At 45.1% G+C, this 22,329-nt stretch overlaps 1 protein-coding gene across 1 annotated transcript in view; it reads right to left on the bottom strand.

The window, feature by feature from the left end:
- Positions 1 to 2,164: 2,164 nt before the first annotated feature.
- LOC115316192 (A disintegrin and metalloproteinase with thrombospondin motifs 7-like) overlaps positions 2,165 to 22,329 on the bottom strand; it is a 64,866-nt gene continuing 44,701 nt past the window's right edge. Inside the window, exons 10-14 of the mRNA XM_040207921.2 lie at positions 15,768 to 15,879; positions 13,363 to 13,536; positions 11,573 to 11,717; positions 3,987 to 4,100; positions 2,165 to 2,197 (exon numbers count right to left, since the gene is read on the bottom strand). Coding sequence (XP_040063855.2) covers positions 2,165 to 2,197; positions 3,987 to 4,100; positions 11,573 to 11,717; positions 13,363 to 13,536; positions 15,768 to 15,879 — 578 coding nt within the window. The remainder of the gene's footprint in view (positions 2,198 to 3,986; positions 4,101 to 11,572; positions 11,718 to 13,362; positions 13,537 to 15,767; positions 15,880 to 22,329) is intronic.

Raw genomic sequence — 22,329 nt, forward strand, 5'->3', positions numbered from 1 at the left:
AATAAGTCAGCAATGGCTTCTGTAATCTGGCGCGTGTCTGAAGCGTCTATATACTCAACGTTCTATTTCCCCGGAAGTGCAAGCGAAGCCGAAGGCACGAGCGCAGTGGTTCTATGGCCTTCACTGATGTCACACCAGCTGCCATTGGAGGCCTTGCTGCTGAGCTTGTATCTAGTATAAACTGTGTAATGTCTGTTTTTTTTTTGTGGAAATAGTTTAATAGACATTGGCATGGTGGAAGGACGTTATGTGCAAGCCATGTATAGCGCTAACTGGGCCGAACTTAAGTCTTCTTGCCTTTTGAACTACCCGACGCCGTAGACTCGAAGAGATGAGTTGTATGACCACAACCACGGTTGTCACCGGATCATAATCATCAACGCCTGCCCTGGTTCACGCTAGAGCCACTCGATATGGCAGCGTAGCTGCTGCCATAGAGTGGCTCTAGTTTACGCACGTACCGAATGTGAAAAACATGACATTTCTACACAGATCGATAATTAAATGTAATATGGCCTGAGCTCTGACGTTAAAATATGCCACAGCGATTTTTTTTTCACAAACATTGGATGGGCCAGAAAATAACCCAGTTGTGATACGGCCGATAGAAGCCAGGGAAGCCAAACCGGCGCTCTGAGAAAAAGTCCCTGGATAAAATTTACGCTTGGCGCGTCTCACAAGTACCGACAACCGTGAACTGTTGGCGAACGCGAAAGAGACGTACTATGAGACCATTAGCGAGAGCTGCACCGCAGTTTCCTTCAGGCACCGCTCCATAGCTGCTCATCATTTTAGGGCTGCGCCGCTGTATTCTTCCAAATGTCGCACGAGGCACAGGCTCGTGTACATTCGCATATTTAATGATTCGATGCCGTTTACAAGACAAATAAACAGATCTAGGGGCTTTAGTGAGGGCGTGTGACCCTTTGGTGTGATCTATAGGAAATCGCGGAGCGCGAGGCTACGAGTCATGTCCTTGCCACTATACAGACGTCGTCGCTCTATAAATGAAAAGTGAAAGCTCGTCGCATGGCGGCGATACCCTGCGCGTTACCATGGCATCACTATATCATACAGGGTGTCACAAAAGAAAATTTACACGGTGTTTTTTACCGCAAAAATAAACTAGGCATCGCCGAACACTCATTCTCCGCCCAAAGGTAAAGCTAGAGGTCACAACCAGATGCCAAAGTTTCAGCCCGATCCGATAACTTAATCAAAAGTTATAAGTGATTTTCTGAAAATTTCAATGGAAAAATGGCGGCCGACGGAGTTTTCAAACACATGGGGCTCTATGGCACCAGAAACCGGAAACGGGCAAAAATGGGCCCAGTTTTCCCATTGAAATTTTCAGAAAATCACTTATAACTTTTGATTAAGTTATCGGATCAGGCTGAAACTTTGGCATCTGGTTGTGACCTCTAGCTCTACCTCTGGGCAGAGAATGAGCGTTCGGCGATGCCTAGTTTATTTTTTGCGGTAAAAAAGACAGTGTAAATTTTCTTTTGTGACACCCTGTATACATGCGCCGCCTCTCGTGGGTGGTATTTTTGTGGGGTGCCGCCGACAGAAATATCGCACAGTCCATGCTCTGACAAAATGACAAAACTGATCTCGGTGGTGTCAAGTAAAGTATTCGTGTCGCGAGTCGCCGACCGTGCTGGCACGTGAAAACGGCAGCGAAAAAATGCTCTGGCTTGGGGCATTTTGTGCTGGTGTCGCCGTCTCGCTAAACCCGCTGAAAAAAAAAAAAAAAAAAAAAAAGAATCTAGCAAAATCGGCCCTGTCAAATTTGTTTGCACAAACAGGAAAATACTAAGGCATTTAGGCTTCCGGTCAGGGTCTTAAAATTAAGCCAGCAGATACCTCCAGTACGTAATATCATTCGTTTTGACACTTTTATAATTTTTAGATTATAAAATTATACTTAGAAGTAATTTTATAATCAATATTTTCTCAAAATACGTTGAAAAGAGTCAAAATTGTCATATTTCTGGATTTTATTAAAAATCTCAAGCGCTCCAAGAGAAAAATTTAAGGCTTGTACGACCTTTATTACATCTTCATAATGATCCACAAAACGATTCAATACTCTGGTGCATTCTTGAAACTCAGATTTGCGTAGCGAAATTTGCTAATTGAGTGACGAGTGGGTGAATTCCTCCTAACCCGCGATGCATTGTCCCTTGATGCATCTCTGAAAGAGAGGAAAGTATGCAGTTAGCAAAGATGGTAGTTATGAAGGCACAACTCAGCTGCAAAAAAGACACAGAAAGAGAGAATAAATTAAGAAACAGAAAAAAAAATGAAGATGAGAAAAAAGGAATGAATGATAACACCAAATATCGACAGAAAAATGTTGAAAAAGTGAATAAAAAATGGTTACCATAATTTACCTTTAAAGTTCTCTAATGCGTGAAATGCAGCCTTTAGGAGTGCGTGGCATGAGTATATTTTCTCGCTAAATTCAACGAAAAAACTGAGTTTCTGTGCCACATGACCAAGGGAATAGGAGGAGAAATAAGAAGAGGGAGGAGAGGGAGGGAGAGGTAAAAAAATGGAGGGAGGTGAGCAAAGAGGGTCCTAGGAGCAAAATCACCAAGGTTATCTAGGAGGTGTTGCTAGGAGGGGGAGGGGGATGGGGAGAGAAAGAGAGGCGGGAGGTTGGATAGGATGGGTTGTGGAAGTTGGTGTGTCATGTGACATCACCTGACATGACGTAGAATACCGCGCTAAATTGATCGGGGAAACTGGATTGATGTTTAGGTCACAAGACGTGAAAGTTCTCGCTAAACTTAGCACGGAAAATGAATTTGCATATAGGTCAGGTACCCTCCATTTTCCCAGGTATATAGCACAACGTAACGTCCCGTCACATCACTTTCCCAGCTAAATTTAGCGGGAATTGGACGGATGGACGAACGAACGGACAACAATTTTGGGGTTGGGTTTTCCGTTCAAAAACATTTCGTGCTTTATAAAACGGTTGACATTTAGGACACTGATTATGGCCTGAAAGGGCTGGTGGTGTACCTGCTGCAGGTTTTCGGGAGCGGAATCATTCTGCCGCTTGTGTCATCCTGCACAGTGTGTCTCAGGGCTTATCCCGGTTAACGCGACATATTCTGTATTTAAGGTGTCGAAAATATCTCAATACTTTCTGCCACCGCGGCTACGCGACCACTCGAAAGTGACGTCGTGTGCTTTCTCCACTCGTGCATCTGATTAAATAAAATGTCTATGAGCAGTTTATAACCGGTATTCTTTGAGCATCGATTGTAAAGTAAGATCATCTCAGAAAGCACTCCTTGTCCTCGCAAACATCCGATTTCTTTATTTGTCAAGTTTTTTTGGTCTCGTTTTAGTTAACAAGAGCCGTTTCCGATCAGTTTGTAACGTAATTCAGCGTATAGCGCTGAGTTCAACTGGTATCTCACTTCCAAAAAACTGGCTAATAATACTTCCGCAGCAGATGGCACAACTAGAACCAATCAGCTACACTCTTTTTGAGCCATATTACTTTCCAAAGTTTATTCGACTCCTTTTTCTTTCGCCCTCTCTCCCTCGAATACACACACAAGCACCCTATCACTTTAAAGCGCAAGAAGGTGGTTCGAGGGAAAAGAAGGTTGGGGAACAAGAACCAGACGGAACGCTAGAGAGGAAAGGGGGAAACCTCCTCTTCTCTCTAGTGTTCCGTCTGCTTTGCCTCCTCCCCGGCCTTCCTTTCTCTCGCCCGATCTTCTCTAAGTGCAACGTACATATAGTTATCGCGAGCATAACTGGTACCCCCCTCTCCCCCCTCCCCCCGACAGCTCGTGCATTACTGCTGTGTACATGCAGGAGGGAGGGTGTCTGGGTACCAGTCAAGCTCCCCGGGCAGCTTTTCTCCTCAGCTTCCCACCATGCTTGTAGATGGTGAATGAATATATTATTATTATGAAAGGTCGCTCCGCTTTTGTTTTAATTTTGCGCATTTTCCTTACCATTCCTTTGTCACAGATCATGCCGTCTTGAGCCTGGATAACGAAGGATCTCTCTGACCCATCAGTAGTGTTACCTGAACAAATCACCAGGCAATTCACCTCGTTCCGCAGGTCCTGCGTCCGAAGTTGTAAGATGCACAATTTAGGTTTCCATGACTAGTAGCGTACTTTTCATGCGATACACGGGTATTCTGCTGAGATGACGGAAAGAAGCGGAAAATTGGCGGCATACAAGGAATATACTTAGTGGGATCTGTCTGCTTTTGGGGAGCCGTTCAACAATATTGGGTTGGAATACTTCTTGCCTAAAACAAGCATGTCACTGTAGGGAAGTTTCACGTGACACACTTGTTAAGAATTGTCTTCTTTTGGGGAGCCGTTCAACAGTATTGGGTTAGAATACTTTTTGCCTAAAACAAGCATACGTTCACTGCAGGGAAGTTTCACGTGACACACTTCTGGCTCGAAATCTCGTCAGACGCCATCTTGGTGAACTTTCGCCATGTCTTTCTATGAGCCGGTTCGGTATCTGAAAGTTAGGTGGAACTTTTTTGTTTTTGCCTCGTGATCAACTGCGTTTGCCGGAGTAGTGGGCGACACAACGTAGCAATATCTGGTGCTAGAAATTTAAGCATACCGGTCTTTAATTGGACTTAAAACGAGCCGGCGATCGAGAAGTCGACCAGTCGGTGGCCGTAAAGGCCCCGGTAGATGCCGCTCGGGCGACACCAAAGAGAAAGGAAAACTCGCATATATGCGTCGCAGATGCGTCCCGGATCGTATAATTAAAGGGGGGGGGGGGGGGTGCAAAGATTTTATGATTAAAAGAATTAGCATCTCGTCATTTTTACGTTGTTTATCGTGTCATGGAGGACAGAGAAAACATCTCCTTCATTAAAAAATACCGCGATTCCGCTGCATAATCGCAAAGCAAAAGTCGAGCTTTTTCCTCCACCTGCAGCCGCATGTGGCAGCCGAAGGAACTACGGCGATAAGATTACGTGATCTCGCTCGACTCTAAAGGCCCGTTCACACTCTTGCGACCGAGTACGACTTAGAGAGACGAGATCTCTTACAACTTCTTAAATGTTTCTAGAATGAGGGAACACACTGACATTGTGGCGCCATCTATGCGGTGACCCTAGAACTGCATTTCACAAAAGCGAAGGTTTTGCGGGATTTCCGAGGTCAAATGTGCGTAATACCTATAGAAAAGCTCGTTTATAACATTGACAAAAGTTTTTCGAGCCAAAAAAGAAAGGATATTGCGCGAGAAATAAAAAAAATATGCCGGACCGCCGAGTTTACACTGCTTCCCAATAGATGGCGCCAGTGTGTTCTCTGGTTTAAGAAGTTTTAAGGAACCCAGGTTTAAGAGGTCGCAAGCAGTCGCAAGAGTGTGAACGGGCCTTAAGGTGCAGCATAACGCCCGCTAATGTCAGCAGAAAGAGGGAGAGGAAGCGTCCTCCGAGAGAGCACACGGGAAGCTACACGGCACTCTGAATGGCGTCACTAGTAGGAGTGCGACCAGGTGTGACCCTGAAGACTAGGAATGAGTTCTGGGGTGCCCGAAATGACAATATTTATCTTTTTTCATGCGTGATAACTAGGACGCGCAGGCGGAAATGGGTTTCTGTTCTTTACTTCAGAAGTGTCGCAGGGCAACTTCCACAAAGCTTTTACCGAAGTCCGGAAACCGCGGCACTCCCCCCCCCCCCCCCCCCCCCCCCCCCCCCCCCCCCCCGCGCCCTTTTTAATGAGTCCTGTCGTCGACGGAACCACCGCGCCATGCTTCAGAGTTTCGCAAACACCAAAAACGACGCCAATGACAAAATGTTAGCTTGTAAAGAAACGGTGAAAGTGGCGGACGCATAGTTTATCGACACAGTGAGACGCGGCGTAGTGGATGAAAAAACAAACAAAAGAGGTGCATCGGGGAATCGCGCTATGCACAAGGCATGTTCGTCTGCTTCTTTTCCAGGGGTTCTGTTGTCGTCAGAAAGTTGAGCTCTAATTGGATCCGATTTAAGGACAGTTGCTAGACCTCAAGGCAGCTTGCTCCGAGGTCTACCCACTATCCTTCAATCAGAGCCAATCAGAGCTTGACGTTCTGACGTCAGCAAAACCCCTGCAAAAGAGTCAGACGAATTTGCGCTCCGAATCGTCACCGCAAGCTTGATCAAGGCAGAGTGTGGCATCTTATGTTCAGGCTTCTTGCTTCCTGATTGGTCCTTCGACGTTGTTATTGGCTGATGCTTTAATCTCATTGGCTGTGCATCGATAATAAGACTCGCGGAACTCGACTCGCCCTGCTTTGCTGAAGCTCTTTGTGACTTTAGTGTAACGTAACGTACCAATCGACTTACAAACTTTTTTTTCGCGATGTTGCGCGGCTACGTCATCACATTGCGTGATGACGTAGCCGCGCGGATCGCAATGTTGACGTCGACTCAAGGATGACTGCCTTGTGACGATAATCTCACGCGGCTCAGTCTCTAAAAAAAGAAAAAAAAAAGAAAGAGTTTTTGAAAGGCTTTTTTGACACCCCAAGAACTCGTTCAGCTTGTGAAAATGGTTTTCCCTAGAGCACTATATCGTCCCCTGGAGCACTAGAAAGGCAACTGAGCAATAGAAAATTCTTACGCATCAAAAAGGGAGCCTAGAAGTACGCCGTATAATATGTCTTCTTTATGACGAAAAAGATTTTTTTGGGGTGCTCAAAGTGACCCTATGGACAAGCTCAAGAACTCCAACGAGGTCTTTTACGACCAGATTTTTTTTACAGTGTAGTTATGATGAACACCATAAACAAATATCAGCGCGAAATACAAAGGACACGGGAAGACAGGACAGGAGAAGCGCTACTTTAAACTGATGTTTTAATGAAAAAATAAAGAAAGGACGGAGGTGAATTTATATAAAAAAGCTAAAATCAAATAAAAAAAAGGAAGGGATGTAGAAGGACTGATACAATAAAAAGTTACTTATAATTAAACATTGAGAGATAAAAATAATAAAGAAAATTATTTCAAAAATTGAAAACAAAAGGTCAGGAAGAAAAAATATTTCTTTATTATATCGTTATAAAATTTATGTTTGGGTGATTTCAGATAAGATCATACAGGGGGTGGCTGGTCGACCTTTTTAATTTGCTTCATAATTTTACATGTTATTTCCCGATGTCCAAAATAAACAAAATCAGAATTATTTTCACTAAGAAAAAAAATTTTCGGACGCAAAAAGTCGTACATCACGTAGAGGTGGAAAGTCGCATTTGCTTGCATAGCCGGAGGGGGCAACTTTGGTGAATAATAACTAAAGTTATACTTCCTAGGTGAGTATAATAATGTTTTAGTACAATCTATATGTACTTAGCAATACGAAAAAAAAAATATTGTTATTCTTTAGTATGTTTTAAGAAATGAATAAAAAATATCAATTTTGGCTCTTTGGCCGTTTTTCCCCCAGCTTCGCAGGCCTGTATCTTAGGAAATAATTTAGCCAGAAACGTGATATTTTAAGTAAATATACTACTTATAAATTTAAGTACATTCACTAAAATTCAAATTTATTTAAGTGCGGGTTGGGGAGATTTTGGCAAGCAAACACGAGACAAGCACCAAAATAAAAATATTTTAAGGGCGATTTAAAAAAAAAAAAGCCCGTTCTCGATTTTTTTCAAACTCTGACCAGTCATTCTCCTTTATTTGGGGGTTACTATAGATTAAAAGCATGTTGCATTATATTGATGGTGTAATAGATACAGCACCTCTACCGACCCCCTTCTGCGAAGCTCTGCACGGTGTGCGCCTCTGTGGTGCGATGCAGTTATTGCGACTTCTTACTTTGAGAGAAAACTTTTTTTTTTTGTTATTCGAGTATAGCAAGTAATAGTTCTTCTACATCTTTTGCACGTTATAAAAAATTGCGCATTATATAGAATAAATTACACAACAGATACAGGGTGATTTCAGATACGATCGAAAAGGGGGTGGCTGGTCGACCTTTTTAATTTGCTTCTTAATTGTATATGTTATTTAACGATGTCCGAAAAAAAAATCAAGAATATTTTCACCCAGAAAAAAAAATCGTCGGACGCAAAATGTCGTACATTACGTAGAAGAGGAAAGGCGCATTTACTTGCGTAGCCGGAGGGGTAAACTTTGGTGATTAATAACGGAAATTATACTTCTTAGCTGAGTTTCACAATTTTTAGGCACAATCTATGTGTACTTAGCAGTACGAAAGAAACAGTTATTGTTTATTATGTTTAAAAAAAATTATAAAAAACATCAATTTCGGCTGTTTGACCGTTTTCCCCCAACTTTACCGGCCTGTATCTTAGAAAGTACTGTAGTCAGAAGAGTCATATTTTAATTCCATACGTTACGTATAAATGGAAGTAGATTAACTGAAATTCAAATCTGTATATGCGTGGGTTGGGGAGATTTCGGCAAGCAAACACGAGACAAGCACCAAAATAAAAATATTTTAAGTGCGACTTAAAAAAAACAAAAAACAAAAAAACGTTCTTTATTTTTTTTAAACTCTACCCAGTCATTCAACTCTATCTAGCGGTTAATATGCATTAAAAACATGTTGCATTATACTGATGGTGCAATGGATACCCCCTTATCGGATATATATATACATATATATATATATATATGAAAGCGTGGCATCGGGGTCGTCGGAGCAAAAGTGCTCCACATGCACCGAGTGGGCGGCCAACATTCGCCGCGCCTTTGCGACCACAGCCTCTCCCCGGGAACACTGTCAATTGCTGACCATCCTGCCATCAACCTTGACAAGAAATGAAGTCCAGAAAATCATCCCAGAGGCACCGCTATACATCCTTAATAGGTCCCGGAAGCTGAGGGAGGACCACGGCGTGTGGTATGTGCCCGATCCCTATACAAGGTGCAAGGTAGCCCTGAAAACATATCTGCAGCGGTTGAGTACTACATGAAAGACGAGTCTGAGTGTTCTAGGCAGAGTCCCAATCAGAAGGACGTCATTTCCGTTGTGCTCGATGGCCAGAAAACGCTCAAGCCGAAACGTTTTATGACACGGTCAATCAGAGAAGCGTTTCGTGTATATAGAAGTGACCATCCCGACTCCGGCATCGGATTGACGAAGTTTTACTCTCTGCGACCCCGATCGGTTAAATGCAATCCCCAGCAAGAAGCGTGCGTTTGTGTGTACTGCGCAAACTATAACCTCTGTGTCGCCTCTCTACAAAACGCTGCTGGCTCACAACTTGATGCAGCGGAATTGAACTCGGCATTCATTTGCAACCCGCCATCGCGCCAGTGCCTTCTAGGCGAATGTGACCATTGTCCCAACGGCCAGTCTCTTACACTCGAAAAACTCAACATTTCCGAGGATGAAGAGATAGTTTCGGCAGCACTGGAGTCAGGCGAGCTCGTGAAAAAGACTTTAGATCCGGTCACTTTTCTGGAAGAGCTTCGTGTGTCGGTCTCAAGGTGGATCATTCACAACCATATCAGACAGACGCAAATCAAAGCCATCTATGAAGAAAAGCAGTGCGCGCAGCGTGGTAGCATTGTCTTCCACTTCAGCTTTGCTGAAAACTGAACTGTTATCCTTCTTGACAAGATTCAAGCGTACCACTGAAAAAAAAAAAACAGGTCTCAATATTTACGTGTCTGGTGACGACTAGAAAGTCGACATATACTTTTGTCGTCATCAGTGACGACTTGCATCATGACTCCGCTCATGCCTGTCTGGCTGTACAAAAAGTGAGAGAGTGGCTCGATGACAACCTTGCTGTGTACTCTCATTTGACTTATGTAAGTCGCGGTGTCGCCAGTCACTTCAAGAATCGCTTCCAACTTCATGAATTCCAAAAAAAAAAAAATTGTTTCCCAAGGTTCAATGGCCACTGGGCACGGAAAAAACGCGTGTTACGGAGTTGGAGGACTCGTCCAACACCAAGCAACGCTTCACAACGTGAGACAGCTCCCAGGAAAGGCCATACAGTCTGCAAAATGCATGGTGAACAGCCTTTCCCAAAAACTAAAAGGAGTGAGTGAATTTCACAATTCTTGACAAAGACGAGGTTGTTGAATCCCGTGAACGCAAAAATGAAGGGTGGGTGGGAGTGCGCGCCTTTCCTGGTATTTAGTCGTGGCATGTGTGGCTATGAAAAACATCAGAAGCTTCGACCTGTGACTTGGACGTGGCACGGACTGTCCGGTCCCCTTGGAAGTAAGTGCACACCGTCAGAAAATGTTTGTGTCAAAATCTGTCAATCTTGAAACCTATGAAGGCGGAACTGTGTTGTATATAATGTGTAATTTATTATATTTAATGCTCAATTTATTATAACGTGCCAAAGATGTGACAAAATATTACTTGCTATACTCGAATGAATAAAAAAATACTTTTCACTCAAAGTAAGAGGTCGCAAAAACTGCGTCGCACCACAGGGGTACACCGTGCCGAGCTTCGTGGAAGGGGCTCGGTAGAGGTGCTGTATCGATTACACCATCAATATAATGCAACATGTTTTTAATTGACATTAATCCCGAAATAGAGTAGAAGGACTGGTTAGAGTTTAAAAAAAGTCGAGAACGGGATTTTTTTTTAATCGCCCTTAAACTATTTTTATTTTGGCGCTTGTCTTGTGTTTGCTTGCCAAAATCTCCTCAACCCGCGCTTAAATAAATTTGAATTTTAGTGAATGTACTTAAATTTATAAGTAGTGTATTTACTTAAAATATCACGTTTCTGACTAAATTATTTCCTAAGATACAGACCTGCAAAGTTGGGGGAAAAACGGTCAAGGAGCCGAAATTGATGTTTTTTATTTATTTGTTAAAACATACTAAACAATAAAAAAAATTTTTTCGCATTGCTAAGTACATATAGATTGTGCTAAAATATTATGAAACTTACCTAAGAAGTATAACTTTAGTTATTAATCACCAAAGTCGCCCCCTCCGGCTATGCAAGCAAATGCGACATTCCACCTCTACGTGATGTACGATTTTTTGCGTCCGACAATTTTTTTTCTTGGTGAAAATAATTCTGATTTTGTTTATTTTGGACATCGGGAAATAACATGTAAAATTATGAAGCAAATTAAAAAGGTCGACCAGCCACCCCCTGTTCGATCTTATCTGAAATCACCCCTTTGTCCTTTCCTTCCTTTATTTTTTTTTATTAAAACGTCAGTTGAAAGCTGGGAGCACGTGGAGCGAAAGCTCGCGCTGCAAGACCCATGGGGATCCTGGGTTCAATCCCCACCCCTGCCCGTTTCTATCTGGATGAGCATCGTACCGGCGTGCGGTCGTGTATCACTACTGCGTGATGCACGTGAAATACCCCAGGCTAGCGGCTGTACCGCATTGGCTAAATTTCTCATCTACAGCGAGTGACTCGTCCCAACCTTGAAATGACTGACCAACTACACGCTGTATAAATAACCACACAACCAGAATTATCATTACCGACGAATATTTCTTTTTCTGTCCTCCCTTGTTTTTTGTGCTAATCTTTTTTATGACGTTGAACAAACTGGGACCCCAACTTATTTTGTAGTTAGGATCAACCTTAATTACCGGCTCATGATGGACACCAATCATATCTGGGAACATTGCCTTGCAGTATCTGGAGACGGATGTGACGCTGGCTGGGAGTAAATTCGGGAACATCTTCATTATGTCATATTGAAATGTATTATTGAAGCAGCTTTTTGGTTGGTTGCTGAAATATAAGAAGACAGAGGGTGAAGATACGTGAAGCCTACCCGGGGGATCTTTTTACGTGCTAAGAAATCCGGTGAGTCTCCTTCTCCACGAACCACCTGAAGGAGGCCGTCGCCGTTATCTACAAAGGGTGAATGGCGGGACTAAAATGACATTTACCCCCCCCCCCCCCCCCCCCCACCCTTTTCCTCCAAAATTTTTTTTGACAGTATAAGCGGCCATTATTAGCGTGATAGCGACGACCGCTAACGTTTTTAAGTTTAAACGTGTTTTCAGCCTCATCATTTGCCAAGCTCCTTCCTTTGCGATGCCCCAAGTGCTTTCTGGGAGCAAGAATATTGCAGTGGGTTCTTTGAGTGTAGAATTTATTTATTTATTAACATTTTCTTTCTTGCATCGATCTGATATCAATAGCTTGAACAAAAAAGTTGATGTCAGCATTTCTTTTTGTGGTAGTTTCGTTAACTAGTGCACGCGGGTATTTTTTTTTTTTTTTGTTACTTTTTAAGCTATTATTCCGCTAGATAGCCTCCTTCATCAGGCTTTACGTTATGAGCTCAGAGGGCTATCCTTGTGCTTTATAATTTTAATGTTTTTTTAGGCGTTTTTTTTTTTGCAAAAGGAGGTACGCGATGTAAAACAGTATTTTGGCTTAAAAAATGTTAAAAAAATATTTACGGATCTGTTTTTCAGTCGAAATTACGGTCAATGCTTTTGGAATATTGAAACTAAGTAACCTGCTAGTAATAAACCAGTAAATGAGATAAGAAAACATAATAAATGCGAACGCTTCTCGTGGATTCCCATTTGTCGCTTCATCACAACCCGTAAACATATGTCTTATTCTTTTGAACTTATTGTATTAAAATTGATGGACTAAAAACAACCCGATATTTCTGCCCTCTTATTAGTAAAATTCTCACGTTAAGAGAGTCGGACTCCTGTCTCATTATCTTAGACGGCAGTGAGACATTAGAACTGCTGTCCTATTCTCAGTAAGGCCTTTGTCGTTATATAGGAATATTGTCTCAATAAGACCCACTATTGTCTTCAATACGCAAAAACGAAAGACTGATTGAAAAAAAAGAAGGTAAGAACGTGCATTTCCCGATTCCTTCTGGTTTGGACGTATTATCGGCTACTGACACCTTAGGTTAACACAGAGCGTGTCGAGCTCCGAGAATCTCATTATAGTTACGCAGCCAATCAGATCGCGGCCTCAGCCCAGAAGAACACCCGTGAACGATTCACGCCTAAGCAGGAATCGTGAACACAGCAAACCATGCCCCGTGTTTCTTAAGCTGTAAGTTACCCTAGCGCGGATATTTCTTAAATATAATTATTCGCCTCCGCTCCGTAACAGAGAGTCTTTGCTGTATAGGGAGTATTCACTGGCGGCCATAGCGGTGAGCGCGAATGCTGAGCGCTTGCTGATGGCGAGCTTCCACAGTCCTTTTGCAACGTGCATTCCGCACCATCAAGAATGCCGGTCTTTGCAGCCTATTGATGTGGGCTCGTTCTGAGCATGCGCTATGAACAGTACCCACAAATATGGCGTCCAGTGAATACTCCCTATATATGGGCTTGCCCGAAGCAAGCATCGATTTCACACCGCAACATGGCCATCAAAAGTGAAGAAATACCTCAAGTAATTCCGCATGTCTTGCATACAGCACCTAGAAAAATAAAATTTTCTGACTCCGCCTTCAAGATAACTCATGATGAAGCCCCTACTCGGGTCGCAGTCCGGATCCCGGGATCCCCTGTGACCAGGAATGAACTTGACCGGTCCATCGCCATCGTGAACACAACCGTACCTGAAGAACAAAACAGGACGTAAGACTAAAGAAGAGCGACCGTAAATTGTGTTGTGGTTATCGTTAGGCAGCGGAAGGTTGGTCAGCTGCGATAGGCGTGTAGCCATTGGCCGTCTTGGGTATTAATGCGTATACGTTACCAGTAGTTCGTTACCGTGCCTTCGCTACTGTTTCGGCAACTTTTAACTGTAATGTGCCATCTTTTCGAGATGTAGCGTGTTACTGCAGGTTCTATTACACTTCATGAAGTAACGACGAGAGTAAAGACGTTATTTTTCTCGATACTTTCTACAGCTTGTTCACTGTTCAGACATTGAACGAGCATTCACTAGCCGTTTTTCGCACTTTTCAAATGACGTGTTCCGCCATTTTGAGTGTCATGTCCGTATTGCGCGAACTTGCGCCAACTTTGCTTGCACTTTCTCTATTAAAAAGGGGTGGAGGGGGGCAATTTACTCTATCGTGCTTTCCTTGTAGTAACTGCGTTACTTAAAAGTAATGCCTTTACTTTTTAAAACTGAACGTAACTGTAACGAATTACGTTTCGTTGCAGTAACCGGAACAGCAACTTTTATACTTTTATATAATAATAACCGTAACTGCAACGATTTATTTTTATAAGTAACTTATTCGAGACTGTAGCAAGGGGGTCAGTTAAGCGAGTTGGTACTGGATAAACCCTAGTTAAAGTTGCACAAAAAAATACAGGGCAGAGGAGAGAAATACGCAGGTGGCAGACAAGGAAACAAAACCAACTCGCATGTATTGGAAGGAAGAAGGAATTTGCGTGCCTCCCTCAAGCTCGTGTGCCCTTATGCCTGAGCGGCCATCACTCTAGCTGATTTTGCCGTTACTACCTGTGCCCTTTCTTTTACAGCGAAGCTGTTTATGGCTAGAGTTGTGTGGATTTTTTCGGTTGCTTAACCAAAAACTCTACAATCGCACCGCCACACGCACCGCACGCGCATTCCTTTCCCGTATAAAAGATTCAAAGTAAATAACCAGAATAAAGCGATGACGAACGCGTGTGCAAGATGCCCTTTGTTTTAAGCCTGGTTCAGACAGCTGCGTTTGAGTGCGTTTGATTACGTTGCGGCTGCGAGAAACCAGCACATCCCTGCTGCTTATATCGCGTGCCAAGGTGATTTCTTGAATTGAATTCCACGCTTCATACGAAGCACAGATTGAGTCACCGGCACGCGCCGCACGTGCCGGTGACTCGCTTTCGGTTGTCGACGCAACGCAGTCAAACACACTCAAACGTAAGTGTCTGAATCGGCTTTTAGGCTTTTGCTTTAGGACGGTTACTGCTGCAGACGCTTGCACGTGCGGCGCTTGGAACACCATTCCCTGCTTTCTCCTTGACGCTTGGGTATTTTAACAATAGGTATACTCATAGCCTTCCATATACTGACAAAGACGGCAGATCGTCACGAGAAGCGGCCGTCGAAATGGAAAAGGTGGAGCGGCAGACGACGGATGAGAGGAGAGCCACATAACTGGCGCCCTGCTGCGGCGAGACGCCGAAACACCCTTCCCTCGAGCGACCAGGTGTGTTTCGGGTCCTCGCCGCTGCAAAAGTTGTGCGCTGACGTCCAGGTTTCCCGAGAAGTGACTCTTTTATGCGCTGTGCTACCAGAACCTCAAGCTTCAAATTTGCGACGGGCACTCTGTGGCTCCGTCGTCGAACTGCCAGGCTTTGTGAGTATAGAGGAAGCTGCGGTCTATTTTACTTCTCTTTCTTAGTCGTAATGGGGAGACTGCGTATAATCCGGACTCCCGAACAGCAACGCGCTACGAAGAGCAACGGCGGGAACGGCACCGAAAATTTCAGCGGCGGCGTCGGGTGGCAAACACCCCCGCTGAAGATCGTGAACAAAACGCCAAGGGCACGCGGCAAAACAGACAGGACGACAAACGTCGCGAGGTGGAGAACGCATGATAAAGACGCCGGTACCATGCTGCTAAATTGGACAACTTTGATAGAGCATATACTAAACTCTGTCGCGTCTGTCTCGTGTGCTAAACAGCTTCGCTGGTGATCCACTTTCACAGAGTAGAATGGCTCATGACTTTTTGCCTTCCAATACACGTGAATTATGAGAGTGCGCTTGTCTGTCGTGTACGCGTTTCTGTCATCTATTCCTGTGTTTTGCGCACATCTTTAATCACGCTTACCCAATATTGTTAATTAGAACCAAGTCAAGCGAGCAAGAGAAGAAAATACTTACGAATGGCCAAACTCGTGAGTGACATAGTGAACACCAAGGTACGCCTGCCCTCGGTCTTCGGCAATTGCATAGTTTGCATACGTCGTGCAGGCTCCACCTAATAGTGCCATACCTGAAAATATACGTTAAAGAGTACCAAAAAAAAGCTGCTACACAACCTAGGTTCGGAAGGTCTTGCCAAGTTGTTGGTCACGGGCTCTAGTACAGAGCGCGTAAAATAATTTCCTTATAAAATAAAGGAGTAGCCGATGAACTGTCCAAATTATATAAAATATCTTCACCATGTTGACAGACCCGGAGAGCATGCTCGAAATGTGTTGAGTGCGGAATACCACATTGCAGAAATTGACATTACGTAACATGATGTAACAAGACGGGGTCACGTCACACCGAATTGCCCTCTAAATGTAGCTGGCAAATTGACCTGATCGTTCTTTGTGACGGGCTTATCATAAAACACGGCTGGTAAGACACATTCTTTAATGTAATCACTGAAACGAAAGGTCCCGCGAGCAGCTGCCTTGATAAAAGCGCGCTGCGGTAGGTGTGTATGCATTCATCCAACCATTCAGCCAACCGCCCAGGGACACACAGTGCCCATATGTTTTTTTGTTTAAAAAAGCTCGTTTCTTTTTTTACGGTATTTACCACAAAGCGCGAACCATTTTTCGCGAAATGTATTTTTTTTTTATATTTAAATTTCAATAAACGACTCCAACGAAACCCTAAAAGACTCCTAATGAATTCGTGTGTATTTATGCCACGTGGTGACGTTTCCAAATTAAACAACGGAAAACTTTCCACAAAGCAGAAAATGAATAATTTAGAAGCTATTCTTGCCGAATGATATTTCCATAAGATCTAAGTCATCGGATAGATGAGCAAGTATTATTTTCTTTCTAAGAGCCGTTACTCTTTTATGTTGCAAGGTTTACTTGCCCTTACAAGTCCAAGAGAACGCTTGCATCTCATATGCCATTATCGCGATTCGTCTTTGGGAGTTGTTTCCAAAGAAACCAATGTCGAATTGCATGATCATTACGTAGAGGCGAGTGCCAAGCTTAATTGAACAAATAAATTTTAAAATGATTTACTATAGTCTGGCTCGTCTACAAACAAAAGTTGGTTAGCAAATGGCCGTCCGGTCTAGAAGCTACTTCAACCAAATACTTCACTAGGAAACACATCTTAAACCGCGAAAATTCGATGGCCTTGGCGCGGACAGCTTTTGCGTAGTAGGAACGGATAAGCGGCACAGCAACGGGGTCTTTCCTTTTGAGTTGAGAGGGGCGGCTCTCTTCATCTTGCGTCGTGGACACTTTAACAGGGGAGACAGCCGTCTGTGCTGTCTTGGCGAATCTGGTATCTCGGTGCGTCGGTATTTCGGTGCAGCGCGAAAGTGCGACAGGGTGGACAGCGCGATGCGCGTCGTTCTCTCGGAAGCGAACTGTCCCCACCGGTAGGGGGACATTTGATGCTGTAGTCGTGCTGTGTATTGAAAACGAGCGGAGTGGAACGTATTCTACTAGTACAGTATTTGCTTCAGCTGGGATTTCAGTTTTTCCTGGAACCCGACTTGCCAATATAGCTTTCACAGAATTTCAATTCGTACAAACTTGTCTTCTGTTTTTTTTTTTTTGTATTTTCTTTACTGGAGGATGGTGCTTTTTATACCTGGAAGACTGAGCTTGCTGAGTACACGTGGTATTGCCGCGTACATACCCGAGTTGGCAAGGCGCACAGATCTCACGCCGAATATCTAAGTTCGAATCCCTCTTCTTCTTCTTCTTGTTGTGAGGTCCAGAGAAGAAAAGGAAAAGCGAATCCCTCAGTTTATTTTAGTTTTACTTTCCATTCCTTCTTTGTGAGGTTCCAGATCATTCCTGTTATTCGTTGCGGGTTCTAGATTAGAGCATACTGGAATCCGAGGCGATTATAAAAGGAGCTGTAGCGCGCCCCTTCCAGCTAGTCTTTCGCCAGCGCTCAATCCTGCCACGACGCCATCGACGCCCGCGACGCCCATTTATCGTACCTTTTATTTTGGCACAAGTTCGCCCCCATTGAAACTTTAGCCAATTCAGTATTTTCCTGCTTCATTGTGTGTTATTTGTGACATTCTTGTGCAGGTGCGCGGTAGCTCCCTATGCCCAAGTTTACTCATTCGCCCCCGCGGACCCCTTAACCAAGTCCGATTCTAAGCCGGACGGGAAGACCGCTTTTCGAGGAACCTGAAACTCGGCCAGTCGCCGTACCCAGGGACAGGCTTCTGAATTTTGGTCTGCTGCTGGACAAGCCCCAGCTGAAGAAGACGACGATGGCCAACCAGTCGCAAACCTCGGTCACTTCTGCCGTCGTTTACCTGCCCGTCGCACTGCGGATGGCTGATCCGTTCCACAGTAAACTGTACGAAGACGTCGAAGATTAAACCGACCAATACGAACAAGTCGCACGCCATATCGCTCGACCGACGAGCAGCGTCTGCAAAAGGTGTATTTCTTTTCTCGCTGGAGGGACTACCAGGCACTGGCACGAAAATCACGGGTCTTCTTTTAGATCGTGGGACGTTTTGGAGAGCTGAAGGGGATGGTTGTCAACCAACACGAACCCAGGGCCCTGACAAAAGCGTCACCGGCTTCGTGGAGGATGTTCTGTGCCAGAGCACCCGCGCCGAGCCTCAAGCTAAAGAAGAGGAGCTGTGAATCTTCATGCGGAGCGTGAGGGACAACATCTTCGGCGGTTTTGTCCGCAGCCCTCCCACAACATTCGATGGTTTCGTCACCGAAGCAACGAACATCGAACTTGCCCTACCAGCGACTACCCGGCGTCGCTGCCCTCGGACCGTCTAGCTGATATCTTGGCTCCAGCATCCCAGGCCTCCGCGAGATCTTTCGCGACGTCGTCCGGGAAGAGCTCAGAAGCTCCTGCCTGCTGCCAAGCAGCCGGTTTCGCTGCCGATAGCCAAAGTTGTTCGAAAGGAAGTTCAGTGGGCATTCCAACTGGAGGCTGCTGCCAGCGTAGCAGCACCCGAGGAGCCCGCCCTGACTTACACCGCAGGAGCCCTGAGGCCGGCGCCAGCTGCCGGGCAGTGTTCGACGCCGCCTCAACGTAACCTACCAGTGCCGCAGACTTTCCGTCGTCGGGAAGGGCAATCCCAGCTCGTCCGCACCGAGCAACAGGCGCCTAAAAGACGAATGTGCGGCGCACGGCCAATCGACGACTGCTTTGTTATCACTGCGGCGAGGCCGACCGCGTCTACCGGAGGTGCCAATACTGACAAATGGGCCTGCGAGGTTTTGCACAGAGCGACCCGCGTCCCCGCATTGGGGAGCGACCAAGGGACATCGCGAAGTACCTCCGACGACCTCTGTCCTTGGTGCCGACTCTACCACGAGGTTCCCGTTTGCCTTCGCTTCGACGTGCGCTTTCGCCCTTCCGCCGCTCTCGCCGTGACAGCCTGTCGGCCATGTCTCGTCGGAAGAACTAAGTGCGGCAACGCCTGGAGGTAGCGTTTCCAAAGACAGGCGAGTGAAGGGCATCCAAGAGCGCTGGAGAGCTCCCATTCTAACGACGGCGCATCTGCAGAGGTGTCTAACAACCTCAACGTTGTCATCGACAGCTACGACGCTACAACGCGAATCGATACCGGCGCAGACTATTCCGTTTTGAGTGGGAAAGGGAAGCTCTCTCTCTGGCCCTTGGGAAGTGATGACGTGGTGGGAAGACCCGGTCCCTCAAATAAGAAACGCTGGGAGTCAGCCTATAACGCCGACCGGGAGGTGCGCCGTACACGTCGAGATACACGGCGAAACCTGCCCAGTGATATTCATCGTGCTGCCGGACTGCTCGAGAAACATTACCCTTGTAATGGACTCAGCGCGGTCGTCGACCCCGGTAAGAACAAGATGACGGTCGGAAAGCTCGGCCCGTCACGAGACGTACAAAAATCAATGCCAGCCGCAGTTCGTGCGCTTGCTGACCATGCGACCCTGCTGCATCGGTCAAGTGTTTGACTCGCCGGGACCAACGAGGTCACTTGCGGAGAAGGGCTAATAAAAGCCACAATCCCTCTGCTCCTAGCAAAAAGAATTGTCGTTGCTAAGAGCGGTACGAAGGTCCCAAACGGCCGTACCGTGGCTCTCCTTGCGAACTTCCGGAACGAGCCACAGCATTTGACCAAGAATATGGCCGTAGCCTACGCTGAAGACTTCAGCGAGCCAACCGAGGCAGTTTTACTGGCAGAAGCGTTTTGTATACCTGGACCAGAAAAGACTGCACCAGCGGAGCTTGACGTCGGTCCAAACTTGTCATCACGGCGAGGACAGGAACTCCTACAGCTACTGGATTATACTCCATCTCACACAACGATGGACTAGGGCTCGAAGGCTTTTTGGCGGAGCACTACGTCAGAAAAACGTGCATCCGCATTGCAAAGAAGTGCGCGAGAGAAATTGTGATACACAGAGCACGAAGAGCACCAATCTTACACATATGGTTCTCTGTTGTAATATCACGCTATTTTATATTGGTGAAGTAAAGGTACATGGTATTTAGTTTCCTAAATATTAATGCCATATTTCGTAAACATGTCAACTGTTTGAAGAAGTAGGAGGGCGTGCAGGCAACTTTGACATAAAGTCGTTTCTTCATAGCCATAACAAGCCAATCAAATCTATTCGTTCTGTGCGTACTCGGACCTGTATCTTTCTTCCGCACGTGGTTCGTCGTACATAGGCTTCCGAGTCGAGCACTCAATCCGACTCGGCTTCATTCCTGAATGGCCACTGGATTAGCTCCGGGTTCACTTCCCTACATCACTTCCGGGGGTATTTAAACCCTCCAGTAGTCTTCAGTAGAAGAAAGCAGACAGAGCCACCGCGAAGGCTCGATAAGCAGCCGAAAAACTCGTCTCCACATGACGCGTCATGGCGCATTGATACGTACGACAGGGCAAGTATTCCGCATGGTTTCTAACAGGCTCGTGATTGAACCCGGCGGCCTGTAGCATTGGGCTTTAGTCCATCATAAGACAAAACAGAGTATAGTTTTACGACTGCTTCGCCATACCATCCGTAGTTCGCACAACGTCAATCGCCAAACACCGGTTTATCACCGACGATGACGCGCACCCAGTTCGCCAACGACCGTACTGGGGTTTTAGCTCGCGGATTCCACGCCGAATACCCGGGTTCAAATCTCGAAGATTATTTTAGTTTTCCTTTCTGTTCCTGCTCTGATTCGCAACCTGGAGTTTATTTAGGTCTTCCTTTGCCTTCCTGTTTTGGAACCTTCCAGAGCAGCTGAACGGAAAGGAAAACTAACATAAACTGCTGGATTCGAACCGGGGTACCTGGCGTGGGGGCCGCGTGCTCTGCCCATTCGGCTATGCAGGTGGCAGTATATTCTAGAACTGGGGTCACAAAAGTCCGGCCTGCGGGTCAGATTCGCCTACCGGAGGCTTTGCCACCCGTCTGTGGCCCGTACCCAGCAGGTCCGCCCCTACTGGTGCAAAAATAAGCCCGTATTAAGGTGGCGTCACGGCGCTCACCGAAGACTTCGTATCCGTGCTGATTCTTTTCTTATTAGAGGTTGGGCTAGTTGGACGGTATGTGTCACCGACACTTCTATTGTGCTTCATGGTAATGAATTTCAGTTTTTGAATGATCGCTCCTCTAAATTGATCAACTTTTATGTGGTGCTGCGTTGCCTGTCGTGTGTATATATGCTTGCCTTTTTGAGTAAAACTAGTTGAAAGTTAGCGCTTGTCCTTGTCTTTTGTTTTGCGCTATTGTATATGCTTAGCTGCGATTCTTTTCTCGCTGGTTGTTGTGTGTCATACTTATTGCACATTGTCACCACCGGCATCTTCATTCTTAATGCCCTGTTTTTTGTCTGCGTAACTGCGGTCAATATATTCTGCGTTCTCGCGCATATTGTGCTTAGTGCCCTGTGTCATACGCATCGCGTATTGCCCTTCCCCAGTTCTACCACTCTTATTAGACTTCTGCCTTGTGCGAATATTTTAAGGTTCATATTCGCTTTGATTTATGCCTAGTAAATTTTTCCGAGCTACAATTATTGTATGATGCCATATTTAAGTAAATATTGAAATATACTTTATATATACAGGATATTCATCTGAATTACTCGCAAGTCTTGTCGTTTTTCATGTAGGGTTTCTATAAATACACGTTAGATTTTGTTTTGAATTTTACTCCACTTTGGATTTATGAATTTAAATGGTTACATTGGTATATTTATTTAGATATCTTTTTACTAATTTATATTTATTTGTTTATTTTCTGGCCTTCGAGGCCGCGACAGACACCTAATACGATCCCTTAGTCATAATGTTTGGAGTCGGAGACCCCTGTTCTAGAAGAAGCAGCCGATGGAATCGTTTTCGAAGTGCTGCTTGTCCGAATGCAGTGTTTGTTTGGTGTTGGCATTGAACACCGTGGCTTTTTCGGTCTATGGCCTGAGTGTCGAGAGCCCGTTTTCACAGCTTTACACAAAAGACAAAAAGGAGCGCAACAAGTTGATTGACGAAAATTCGATAACCTAC

The sequence above is a fragment of the Ixodes scapularis genome, unplaced genomic scaffold (assembly GCF_016920785.2).
Source record: "Ixodes scapularis isolate PalLabHiFi unplaced genomic scaffold, ASM1692078v2 PGA_scaffold4__175_contigs__length_147842914, whole genome shotgun sequence".
Classification (NCBI taxonomy): Eukaryota; Metazoa; Arthropoda; class Arachnida; order Ixodida; family Ixodidae; genus Ixodes; species Ixodes scapularis.